This window comes from Neopsephotus bourkii, unplaced genomic scaffold, assembly GCF_033783945.1.
Source record: "Neopsephotus bourkii isolate Nb327-2 ecotype Australia unplaced genomic scaffold, CSIRO-AGI_Nbou_v1 NB_1038, whole genome shotgun sequence".
NCBI lineage: Eukaryota > Metazoa > Chordata > Aves > Psittaciformes > Psittacidae > Neopsephotus > Neopsephotus bourkii.
The window spans coordinates 19,883-33,984 of record NW_026901527.1 but is presented as its reverse complement, the minus strand read 5'-3'; the positions used below and the strand labels follow the sequence as shown (position 1 = coordinate 33,984).

Genomic DNA, 14,102 nt, shown 5'->3' with positions numbered 1-14,102 from the left:
GAAATGAAATGAAGGGAGGCTTTGAGACCTGGGACTGCTTAACCTGGAGAAGAGATGGCTTGGTGGGACCTTAACCTTGGGTATGGACACCTGATGAAAGGAGTGACGATGGTGGTTTCTTCTCAGTGGTGTCCAGTGGCAGGACCAGAGGCAATGGGCACAACAGGAATGCAGGAAATTCTGTCTAAATAAAAGAAAAAAACTTATTTTTACTCCAGGGGTGATCTGGTGCTGGACAAGGTTGTCTGAGAAAGTAATAGTGTCTGTCCTTGGAGATGCTTCAATGGGACACAGCCCTGAGCAACCTGCTCCAGGTGGCCCTGCTCGAGATGAGCACAGCCTTTGACACCTACGATATCCCAGGATGGGGCATGCCTGGTCCTCCTGGGACATGAAGGAATTCTGGCCACAGGTCAGGCAGGGATGGGTTTTTCTTTGGTATAACCACTGAAACGACATAGGCTTTTTCAGCAGCCTATCATTTCTCCAAAACAGCTTCCTGTTTCCCCTAAATGTTCTGCTTAGACTGCACATTTTTTTTCTGCAAGTTGTGAACTGAGAGATATTCTTCTAAAAGAAAGAAAAGACATATTTTTTTTTAATTCAATGCATTAAGTAGGGGATTATACTAGTCCCACAGTAATCTGTGTTTTCAAATTATTCATCTTTCTATGCTATCAAAATAGCCCCATCTTAACAAATGGAGGAAGTTTCTTGTTGACAAAATATGAATTTTTTATATTCCTAAGCCACAAAGCTGTCAAATTATCAAATATAATTTCTCTGCAGATATATCTTATGATTGTATTTACAGAACATACATATGCCATAGTAACCTCATTTGAAAGCTTAATCCCTTAAAGTATTTATATTGGGCTTTCAACATTCATTATGGAAAGCCTTTTTAAATAGAAATAAAAAGGGGAGGGGTGAAGAAAGGGAACAACCAGTGCATGATCCGAAGAGCAGGATTTTTTTAGTAGATGCAGTTTTGGTTCCTAAACTCTACCATGTAAACATATGCAGATAAAACTTGTATTTACTGAATAGAAATGTTGCCAGAGCTGTAATTATAAGATACAAACTTTTGTGAATTTCAGCCTCTTAATTTTCTTTAAAAAATACATTAATGCTTAAAATAATTAATTTTATTGTACTGACTACCAAGTTATTTAAAATGACTGAAAATGTGAATGCTTTGTATATTCACCTCCAAGTACTTAGTGTAGACATAGTGTTACTGATCCCATTCTTCCGTAATAACTGCCATCTTGAATGCCTTCATTCATTACACTGTTAATAGCATGAGTATATGTAATATGTATGTATATATATATATATAGGTGTATGTAGGTATGCTGTATGCATATATATGTGTTTGCGCAATCAAGCATGCGGTGTTCCTAATTCAGATATTAAGATAAACAACTTCATGCATGCACTGAAGGCTTTTGGGATGGTCTAAAGAAGAAACTAATGGGGACAGGATAGAATCTGTAGGCAACAAGCATATGTGATCTGAGCACAATTATTTCTGTGATGTCATGATAAGAAATCATCCTTTGTGAATAAACTTTGCTTAAGATTATAAGCAATTACACTAACAGAGAATGTGTTTTGCTCCAAATCTGAGTAAGGCACAAGTACAGCAAACTGAAGGTCTGTGTATTATTGTTATTATTATTATTTGTTGAGTTTGGTTTTTTTTAACTTACTTTAAAAGCAGCAGCAAAAAATCAGAATGCTTTGTTTTAGACACAAAATCCTTTACACATACTCGGTTATCTGAAAAGCTAAAAATGTCAGTTAAATAAATTTCTGAAATGAAAAAAAATCCATATTGAAATGCTATTTTCAACAAAACCTTATATCCTTATAAAATATTGATATAGAATGTTTGCACATTGAATTTAAATGTATAAGGTTCACCTTAATTTAAGTTACTTGGCAGTGAAAAAGTAACTTAAAATCTGCCCTGTTACTCAAAATCTTTCAGCCGATATTTTTCAACAATTAGGATAAAAAGCTGTATTCATTAAATTGCAAAGGTGGGAGTGGCAGGCATCTGCCCTACAACTGCTAGCTCATGGAATGTGTCAGCATTTGCTTCATCCCATTAAAGCATTATAGTTCTGGGATCCTGCTGATTTATGTGTATTTCTATACGCCATTTATTCTTTATGGATTCCAGCATGTAATTCACCCCAAAATCCACTGAGATGCAATAACAAGTGCCTTCTGAAAGACTTACACTGAAGTGATGGAAAGGCAGGAGGACAAAGTGTGGGACACAAGAAGCCATATGGCTGAGAAAGTTGGGGCTGTTCAGCCTGCAGAAGAGAAGGCTGCATGGAGACCTCATAGCAGCCTTCCAGTATCTGAAGGGGGCCTATAGGGATGCTGGGGAGGGACTCTTCATTAGGGACTGTAGTGACAGGACAAGGGGTAATGGGTTAAAACTTAAACAGGGGATATAAGGAGGAAATTCTTTCCTGTTAGGGTGGTGAGACACTGGAATAGGTTGCCCAGGGAGGTTGTGAATGCTGCATCCCTGGCAGTGTTCAAGGCCAGGTTGGATGAGGCCTTGGGTGATATGGTTTAGAGCGAGGTGTCCCTGCCCATGGCAGGGGGGTTGGAACTTGATGATCTTAAGGTCCTTTCTAACCCTAACTATTCTATGATTTCATGATTCTATGATTCTATGAATTCATATGCCTTAGTCCAAGAGGAGTATTAGTGGATCAGATCAGTGTGGAAGAAAACTGTTAGAAATTCATGATTTCTCTCCTTTGTATCCTTTTCTTACTTTAGGATTTATGCAAATTAAAATCTCAAGTGCTCTTGGGAGTAAATATCTAGGTGCCCGAAACATCTGGTTTCATTTCACTCTAGTTGTGTTCATTTTCTGACAGCTTGTCACTCTCAGAAGTGTTTATATTAGCCTTCTGTTAATTGTTTAGTATATTCCCTTTTCTCTATCAGTGTCTCTTGTCATTAATTAATTAGACACATCATATGTACATATATGCATACACATATTTATGTTTTCTCACCCAAGCTGGACACACTTAACAAACTTTTATTAAAAGCATCTTTCCGTTGTGACACACTATGACATCGACAATCACAGATTCCTAGAATCCTAGAATTATAGAAGGGTTTGCTTTGGAAGGGACTATAAAGCTCATTTAGTGCCAACCCTCTGCCATGGGCAGGGACATCTTCCACTAGACCAGGTTGCTCTAAGCCTGTTCCAACCAGGTCTTGACATTATTACAATAGTATTACATTATTAGTATTAATATTAGTGTTGGTATTGTTGGTATTATTATTATTATAGCATATTGTATGCATTATGTATTATGCATTATAAGCTATATATTATGTATTGTATTATATATTATACTGTAATATATTATTATGTTTTATATAGTACATTACTGTGAGGTAAATGATGTTGGACATAGAGAAGCAGTACACATGCTGTGTTTAAAAAAAGAAATCTCAGAAACCTGAAAGTAAAATTCAAGAGGCACCCTGCTGCCACAGAAAGCTAACAAACTGGAGTATCTGCAGAATAAGATATGGTGACAGCTTCAGCAAACGTAGGTCAGTATGAGCTGAATTCTCTCAAATGTCCATTATTTAAAGCTCTGCAGTTAATAAAGACTTGTAAGAATGCACTGAAAAATGGAAATTTAACTTACTGATTTTTTTAAAAACCATCTGAAATGTTGAGGTTGTAGACCTTTCCAATTTTCTATTGTGTAAAAATTGTGAACAAAGAAAGATTGTCAAATATGGGATGTGTGATAGCCCCCAGTAACAGGGAGGCTGGGTAAATACTGCCTCTCCTTCCTTATTGCAGCTGGAAAGTTTCTAAAAATTTTTCTGTGTTGCCTTCCTCTGCCCTCGATAACATCCTTTGTAGCTGTACTCTCGCCCTGGAAAAGTGTCTTTCATCATTTCATTCCAACACTTCTGCAGTTTCTATTTCAGTTCAAAACTTCTTAAATATCCTTATAATGTCTTAACTTCAGAGTTGGGACAGGTTAACCTGTGATTCGGAGCTTCATTCTCTTCTCTTCTCATGGCATACTTTTTACAATATTTCCCATGTACTGATATCTTCTGTAGGTCGAAATAGTGTTTCTCCTTTTGGCTTGCTCTTTGGAATTAGGAGCATAACTCTGTTCATCTCTCAGAGCTCTGTCTTGATTTATTCTTTTTCTTCATTCCCATTCTAATGGCATATAGATAATTAAAAACATAAATAATAATTCTCATGGTGTCTTCCTGCATATCCTCTAGTAAATAAATGTTATTTTATTCATTGGTAAAACACTGGGAGGGCATTTCTCCTGATGTTTGTGTATATGTAAGAGAGGAATTTGGCAAAATTGTACTGATGTTTTCAGGTTTTATTTATTTCTGAATATGATGAACAATGATTTTCACATAGACTGTCCTGAAAGCAATACAACTTACCAATACAGGGGAGGATTTATAATTTTGGATGAATAAAAACAAGTGAACCATTTTGTGTTAGGTAGATACAGAGATGTTGTCCTAGTTGGGTGATTTCAGGGTGGATATCACTACCAGAACCTTTACATGCTGTGTTTGTTCCTTGCTCAATAGCGCAGTAGTTGCGTATTTGATGGCAGCCTGGCCCCCTGTTTTTTTACTCTTTTTCAAGGGAGTATGTGTTTAGTAGATGGATTAAAGAGAGATTAAAAAATCAGAAAAATTTATTACAGAAATGACTGAAACAAAGCAGACATTTTTTGAACAGTTAGTATTTAAGGAGTTAAACTGTTAGTTGCAGTCCTAACTAAATACTTTTAATCAAATGCAATCTGATCAAACTACCACAGACTTACCTTTTAGTTTAATATTACCATTAGAAAAAAAAGTAAAATATTGCCCCACATTGAAACGGAAAGATTTTTCAGGATTTGAGACTAAAGACAAACTTTGGATTTAGTTGGCTATCTAACACTGATGTAAATGCATTTCCTGATCTATAATTTCTCATGTTAAAAAAAGTGTATTTATAACTGAAATATTAAGCGAAACTTACAGAAATTTATATTCTTCTATTACCTAAAAATGGCAAACGAGATAGCAGATGCTGAAATTTCTTGTCTTGTGGTGAATTATAACATGCTGGACATTAATAGAACAATTATATCACTGTTTGGAAGAGCTTAATCCACAGCTGTGTCTCTCATGAACTTCAGGAAGCAAAAGGTAACTCATTAAAATGCTCCATGAGCTGGTAGCAAGGTATTGTATTTTATTTAACTGCACCATTTCTCTACCAGTTACAGCTCAGTGTAAAATAATACTACTGACTTTACTGGCAGTATTCCATATTTAAATGTGTAAGTTTATTTTTTATTTAAAATTTAAAAATACATGGAAATTCAAACGTATTGATTTATCATAAGAAATCTTGAGAACTGTACAAAAATACCAGATTCTATCACTTTCCATCTCAGGTATATCAGTACTCCACCACAAAGGCATAATGATTGCTTCAGCCAAAGATGTTTGAATGCAGTATGAGAACAGGACGTGAGATGATGGCCTATGAGTAGGGTGGAGTTTGCAGAAGGCAAAACCAAAACATCAAAACACCTGTGTGCTTAATACCCGCTTTGTCACTTAGTCTCTCTCTGTCAATGTCTGGGAAAGACATGGTCAGTCTCATCTTCATAAAGCCACTAATAATGTTTATTAAAATTATATTCTTCAAGGAGCAAGTGTAAGGGCAAGTATGAAGATGTCTTTTGGAGAAAATACAATCATTTCAAGTCTACTCAAGTTTAAAATGCTGCAAGAAATACCTGCCCATGAAAAATACTCTTTAAACAGAAAGGGACCCCAGGACTAGCTGAACTGGGAGGGGTCCACAGCTGCAAGCACAGAATGTAAGAGAACATGCCACAGCTAGCAGCTCACATTAGGGTTAAGTCCCCTGCAGAAAATCTGCACCTACTAAACAATGGGATGAATTTCATATCAATTTCAGAAAATTGCGTCAATTAGTTTATTATGCACAAACTCTTGCTTTCTTTTGCCTTCTTCAGTTTACAGTGGTATTTAAAAATTAATGCATTTAGACAGAAGTTTGAAAATTACAGAAAAAGTTTATTGGAGAAATTGAAGGTATGTTGAAAATATTTCATGTAAATTACATTAAATGACTCTAAAGTCACATAAACATACAAGGGAACGCAACATAATTTTAAGCACCTTTTTTGTGGTGCTTTTCCCACATTTACCTTCTTATATAATATTTGGCAAAAAGGGACTTTCTCTATTCAGGCTCACTGTTTTTATTAAAATTCCTCTTGAAAACAGTGAAGTTTTCCGGTGGTAATTCACCACATTAAAACTAGATAAGCTTAAGAGCTTGTGGTGCTTGAATTCTGAATATTTACCCATGTTAGGATGCTTGAATGGCACTTTGATTTAGATTAGATGTGAATTATGACAACTTAGCACAGTATCAAATACATTGCTGGTATTTGATGCATAGCAACTGTTAAGTACAGCTATTATTCAGTATGGAAATGCATATTTTCAGCTATATAATATACAGCTATACAGTTATAGTCTCATCATTTGCCAGCACTTCCCTGCAAGAGGATCTGAGATATTAGCTATTTCATAGGAAATAACAAAGATGACATTGATTTCTTTTTTCCTTCCTTCTATAAAGTTATGCATTATGTGACGTTTTTCAGGACCTTAAGGAATGCAATAGATATCAAAATACTACACAAGCACTACTAGCAATACATAAAATACCACTATAAAATTCTATTAGGGTGACCCCTTCTATAAACTGTTCACTTTTAGACATTGTTTTATACAAGCTTTAGAAAAGGGTACGGTTAATCTCTCAAATATATTAATAAGTAGATTTCTAAACGTGAAAGAATTCTGAGTTAAAAAGTACTCTTAGATTTTATTTCAATTTTGTTCACATTTATTATTGCTTGTAATTTTTTGCATATTTTTTCCTTTCATTTTTACATCCTTGTTATAACTGATGAACTGTAATAAACAATCTTCGTAACTAATCAAAGAGTAGCTATTAAAGTAAACTTCTTAATGGGACTTCTTAAAATGTGGCAATCTGCTACAGGCAAAATCTGTGTCACTTTGGGTAATCCCTATACACATACGTATTTTATTTCTGATATAATATACTTCAACTTTGCTATGCATATACTTCCTTTTGATCTGTAACAAGCAGCTTAATGTAATATATAGTGCCTATTATGGTTTTTAAAAAGTGACTTCATAGGAATATATCTATAATTTACAAAATATATGCAATACTGCAACAGAAAATCAAAGCAGCAAATGTATTACCCTGTATTAAACCAGCCCTGCTAAAATGTCCAGCATGCTTTTTAGCAGATGCACAGAAGATTTTTCTCTGCATCTTTGCAAACACATTTACTGTTTCTTTACCTTTTATAATTCAGTATAGTGGAGAGACAAGAGTATCACAAAACATAGTCCTGTATGCCCATTTATGTAAATGGATATGTTGGTGCTAGTTATAAGCAAAGATAGCACATGGAGACAGCTGGAATTACTGGATCTTTTTAGGCCACTGAATATTTCTCCCCTTGCACTTTGTTATCTTGCGGATGTGCAAACCAAAACTTCCACCCCTCTTGCATTTTATTTATGAGAAGAACCAGAAACCCTCCAAGTGCTAGTTATCTGCTTTGACCTCATGATCTAAGGTCTAGACTGACCAGCAGAAAACTTCTGATTCCTGTATTTATCTGTGCTGACCTGTTTTGCTCTATTAAAAAAAAAAAAAGTTTAGTACTAATGGGTTTTTTTTTACCCCTTCATCAGCCTCCTGCAACACAGAAAAGAGCAACATACACAGAAAAGGTTTTCAGCAATTCAGGTGAACATATTATGTAGGCATAATTAGAGTGATACAGAGTTTAGCTGACTATGTCTCAGCATTATTTCTGCATTTATTATTCTGCTTTTCTGCAAGGGAGTACTCTGTGACTCTTAAGGTGTCATATTTAATTAACTACTGTTAATTAAATTTCAAATTCTTTTTCAACATTTAATTCGGTAAGTATGCAAGTAGCATTGGCCTGAATACTTGCAATGCTACCCTAAAAATTACAAAGGTGATTTTATTCCAAACATATGCTTTCTTTTTAACTCTGAAGATATACAGAGAGTTGGGCTCATAAGAACTCTAAGCAAAATGTAGACAGTGATGTGATGGATTGGTTCAAATAATTCCAGTACCCTTTTGAAATGCTGATTTTATTTAATCTTCCAAGACACAGACAGACTAAAAATACATGCCACCTATGTGTTTGGAAATTTTCTCTAAGAGCTATACTACTAGTAATTTGAAAGAACAGAGGTGTGCATGTTGGCTGTTCAACTGATGAAGCTTGCAATTGGAAATTCAGGATGATAATTTCATTCACATTTCTTGAACTGGCTAGTTGGATTTGTACCAATTACTATTGCCAAAACAACTGTGACATATTTTAGATATGCTGGTAAAAATATGTTCGATTTTGGACAAATTTTTGAATGCAAGTATTGATTCTTTTTCCATTTGAACTCAAACACCTGATTTCCTATCCCATTTAAGAGAGCAGAGATATTCTGTAGCCTTCTTGTTTACTGTCTAGTAGTCTTTCAGAAAACAACATTGTCCTCAGACTTTAGGCCTATGAGTGGGAAAATTTCTACACTAGATGAGGGACCAGGTGTTTGTCAAGCTCATTTCATAGATCTTTAATTCATGGATACTGTTAAGTGAATGCATAGAAGACATTATAATCCTCATTGGACCTGCTTAAATGCTTTAAAAATAGACTACTTTTTGCTAAAATGATAATGCAATGTCAATGTATTAGTAATAACTTGCTGTAAAGTGAACACTAGAGAATGTCCAGACTGTATGACATTGAAGATTTTTACCAACGCTAACTTTTAAGTTTCAATGAAATGTGCTGACAAGTATGAAGGCACTATTTTTAAAAGGAATCTGCTGATTTATTATTAAGCTTCCTTTAGCCAAGTGTGCTAGATTTCTGTATTACATCTCCAGCAGTAAGAGTTTTGAATGTATTCCATTTAGCATTTTCAGTTGTCATCTTTCTAAGCAAAAAGCTCCTCTACTCAAAAATATGCAAATAATCAAATTAATTAAAATGAATCAATTCAGTTGGTGAAGTGGTAGTTTGGAATGACTCTGAGAACCATAAATTCAAATTAAGGCTTGTACAATTTCTTCCTGGCTTTGGAGAGGCTCCTTGGTCCATTAGCAAAAGGAAAAAGGGAAACTGGTCCCCCTGTTGGACAGCATTCACCCTGGGGTGCTTGCAGAAGTAACCGCGCCGATGGCTCATGTAGCCAGATTTTATAAACATATCATAAAACAGAATGAAGCAGATGGTTATAATAACAATTAATTTTACCTAATGTTAATAATCAGATAAGGCTAAGCACGATAGTGGTTGTACATGAGTGGAATTGCTGCAAATTCCTGCAAAACTCTGATCATAGACACAGCGTTTATAATTTTATTCATAGTATGCTTTGCTTGTTTTGATACTTCTTCAATTCAGACGATAATGTGGGTTATCAGATTCAGTTTTAAGGTAAAAGTATGATGGATATAAGCTAGTTGATATGTGTTCATTTAATATATTTTTCCTTACTGTGTTTTAATGATCAGGTTGTACTACAGAGCACTTGTTCTTCTTCTGGTTTTAGTAAGCTTTAAACACAGTTATAGGAAGTACCCACCATGCTTTACTGCAAATATCAATTGTCCTCTTGCAAATATGATGAACCCTCAACAATCTGTATTACATTTGATTTATTCACCAATCTAAACTTGTATATGGCTTCTGGTTTCTGCAGTCTGAATGAGGACCTAAGAAATGTGGGAACAGGACTAAGGTATTGCTCCTGACATGAGTTTCATAAAAGTAGTCATTGTTCTGATGCTCCTCTACATCTCTCCTACTTTACAGGATCATCCTATGCTCATTTATATCCACTGGATTTAATACTTGAAAATATTATTTCTGTATTCAGTACTCATATGTTACCTTTTGTCTTCAGCTGGTCTGAACTGGGAACCTACACTTTACTATCTACTTAGAACAGAAAGAGATACATTAAAGGGATAGCAAACTCTTAAAATCCACAAAATTTGTAAGAGAGTGTCACATTACATAGGCATAATTACAGTGATACAAAGTTTAGCTAACTATATATCAGCATTATTTATGCAATTGTTATCCTGATTTTCTGCAAGGGAATCCTGTGTGACTTTTAAGGTTTTATATTTAATGAGCTACTAAAGAAAAACAAAATTGGCTCCATATTGTTTTATTTTTTCAGTTTTTCAGATTTAATGGTATTACGACTTTAACCTAAACTAGAACTCAACATTCACATGGAGAAAGGGAAGAATCATATTTCTTGGTATGATAGGTATACCTGATGATTGACGAAATAATGAGCCAGTCAGTTTTTTGGTGTTTTGTAGTATAGTATTGTCACTGAGAGAAAATGATGACCATTCACATTAAATACTTGGGCTGATCATCATGTGGTGTTTGAGTTTTCACTACAAACCTATGGAGTGTTGAGAGCACCTGCTAGGCTTCCAAAATGCTTGCTAGCTCTTCCAATTTTTCTGCTATTTTTACAGCGCTTCTGTGATAAGAAAAATAAAGTACTATCACAATAAATGTGAGATTTTTTGGTGGTTTTGACAATTTGTTTTAATCGGCCATGCCAGTTGTGTGGGGAAGGAATTTGGGGAGTTATATATTCTATGATTCAGTTTCATATTGACTTGCTTGTTCTAACTAACGACTGGTTTAAAACACATTAAAAAATTAATAAGTTCTCTTTCTTTTAGGTGGGAGATGAAAGAAGGTGCAGATCTTGAAGATGAGGAGAAAGTTATGGTGGAACACTTAAAAAATGTTTATTTGACAAAAAGCACTCCTACGTCAGAGGAAAAAGAAGAACAATTACCTTGACAGGTTTCGGGTAGCACCTTTTTTCTGAATTCACCGCAGTTTAACTTAATGGCTTAGTTATAACTGACAGGACTAGAAAGCTCAGGAATATATATGTTGAGTAGGAGTCTTAAACTAAAGAATGTTCCCCTGTTATTGTCTAGTTACCCCATCCAAGCAGCAATTGTTCACATTTACATCAGGTGAGCAACAATATATGAAAATGTCAATGTCACAAAACTAGGAGGGTGTATCTCAATACTGAGGAGGCATAAATCTGAATGACAAACCAAGGACTGTTTCAGAAGTATAAAGCTCACTCTGAAAATAATGCAACTTTGGCAATGTACTGAACAAACACCTGTGGTATGCTTCTATCAACCATTTTGGAGTAAGTCAGACTGCCCAGTTAGTGTTGCTCAGGGACATTTTCTCTCCCTTGGTGCTTGTGTCCTGACATTTAATCATCCAAAGTATATGAAAAAGGCCAGGCACAGGACATGGGTCTGCAGTCCTTTGTGAACTGCTCTGGGATGAGTATGCTTGGCCATTAATCCCAAGCAAAACCACATCACTTTAATTGCACTTGCACAACCTAACTTAACATCCAGTGTATGTTATGGCTTAAAAGACATACTTTAGAGAAACTTGTTAGCAGCTTTTAAAAGTTTTGAGAAACATATTTTTATAATATGCTTAACTGTGCATGTTATAAAAGGAGTCACAGGCACTGCTCAAAGGACTACTTATACAGTGAACTGAGAAAAGAAAATGATAAAGAATGAAATATTTATTTCTGACATAGTAAAATTTCATTTTCATAGTGAGGCCTGTCTAATATTCAGATTTTCCAAATATTAAATGTTTTTCTTTCCAGTAAAAGTTCTTCCTCAAAGAGTAAAAATAGCTGAGTTAGGGGGCTATTATGACATCATTTTTTATACAGAAATATACAAGTTAATATTTCCTTAGCTCTGGAGAAATAATCCATCAATTTTTTATTTGGTTCTTGCACTGAAAGTCCAAGGGAACTCTTTCCTCTGCCTGATGAAGGACCCTGACAAGATCTTGCTAAGGCTGCAATCATAGCTGCAGCTATTCCTGTTCTCATCACATCTTCTCACAGATGCTATCATGGACATAACTCAGACCACATGAACAGGAGGAAGGCAGCTTTTTTTCCTAAAGACCTCAGCAGCATCATAGAAAACCATAATGCTAAAGCTGCTGTAGGTTCTCATCTGAAACACAGTTTTTCCTCCTCTTCATTGCTCTTTTTTTATCATGTGTATAAAATATCAGACCATTTAAAATGAAAGTAGGGACCACTGCATGTCACAAATCTCCAAAGATCTTGTTCCAGCACTGCCTCAACAAAAGGACTGTGAGGCAGTGGTGCTTCAGAAATGCTAAAAATATTACTTAAAGAATAAATGAGACTTTTTCCTCTGATGCTGATATAGTCATTTCAGATTATAAAGATGCAATTAAATGTAAAAACAATTTTTCTTTGCTTTGTATTTCATGTTTGAAGATTAGTTATGATCTTAAGGCTTAAAATGTGGCTACAGGGATTACCTATGATGGCAGGTACAGTGTTCTGACAAATGAGGCAAACATACTCCAAAGCATACCAATAATGTGTTAGTGCATGTAAAGTTGGAGTTCAGAATATTCTTTCCTACTTTATGAAAATCTATTGTATATAATTATTTTTTTGTATTTTTTTGTCACATGAAGTGAATTTTTTAGGCTGAGAGAGTTGGGGCTGTTCAGCCTGGAGAAGAGAAGGCTGCGTGGAGACCTCATAGCAGCCTTCCAGTATCTGAAGGGGGCCTACAAGGATGCTGGGGAGGGATTCTTCATTAGGGACTGTAGTGACAAGACAAGGGGTAATTGGTTCAAACTTCAACAGGGGAAGTTTAGATTGGAGATAAGGAAGAAATTCTTTACTGTGAGGGTGGTGAGGCACTGGAATGGGTTGCCCAGTGAAGTTGTGAATGCTCCGTCCCTGGCGGTGTTCAAGGCCGGGTTGGACAAAGCCTTGGGTGACATGGTTTAGTGTGAGGTGTCCCTGCCCATGGCAGGGGGGTTGGAACTTGATGATCTTAAGGTCCTTTCCAACCCTAACTATTCTATGATTCTGTGATTCTGATTTCTGTTCATGTGGTGAAACTCACTGGAATACTTTCTGTGAAAAGTCCTTTCCTTCCTTCTGGGAAACACTTATTCTGAATAGGATAAACTTTGCAAGTGAAATAAACTAATCCAGAATAAAACCCCTCACTTACTTACTTTGAAATGGAACTGTCCAAACTGGTTATTATCCTTTAAATTCACAACACACCTGGTTCTGATATAGCCTGTAAACAGCCATGTTAAAAAACAAACCAAACAACCAAACTGATAAACAAAACCAAAAAACCAAAAACAAAACAAAAACTTTTTCATGACCCTTTCTTCTTTCTCTCCCTGGCAAATTAAGTCAGCAGTAACCCACTGGGTAGCACAAGAATAATTTTGTCTTTCTTATGAAGAGTATATTTATAATCTATACCACTGTGGAGCTGACAAGACAGAACTAGTCTGAATAGAATCACAGAATCATCGAATCATTTAGGTTTGAAAAGACCTTTAAGCTAACCGAATCAAACTGTTAACCCAGTACTGCCAAGACCAACAATAAACCATGTCCCCAGTTGACACATCTACATATATTTTAAACACCTCCAGCCACCACTGCTCTGGCAGCCTGTTCCAGTGCTTGGTAGCCCTTTTTTTGAAGAAATTTATCCCGCAATCCAATCTAAACCTCCTCTGGCATAACCTGAGGCCATTTCTTCTTGTCCTGCCTCTAGCGACCTGGGAGACCAACTCCCACCTCACTACAACATGCTTTCATGTAGCTGTAAAGAACAGTAAGGTCTCCTGTTAGGTCTCCTTGTCTCTGGGCTGAACAGCCCCAGTTCCCTCAGCCATTCCTCACCAGACCTGTGCTTCAGGCCCTTCACCAGCTCCATTGCCCTTCCCTGGCCTGGCTCC

The 14,102-nt window shown here is 35.8% G+C and overlaps 1 protein-coding gene across 2 annotated transcripts in view; it reads left to right on the top strand.

Annotated features, from left to right (window-relative positions):
* Positions 1 to 13,787, top strand: part of KIAA0825 (KIAA0825 ortholog) — a 248,386-nt gene extending 234,599 nt beyond the window's left edge. For both annotated transcript variants that reach the window (XM_061360980.1, XM_061360981.1), the window contains one exon: positions 10,958 to 13,787. In XM_061360980.1, coding sequence (XP_061216964.1) covers positions 10,958 to 11,081 — 124 coding nt within the window. In that variant the 3' untranslated portion in view covers positions 11,082 to 13,787. The remainder of the gene's footprint in view (positions 1 to 10,957) is intronic.
* The last annotated feature ends 315 nt before the right edge of the window (positions 13,788 to 14,102 follow it).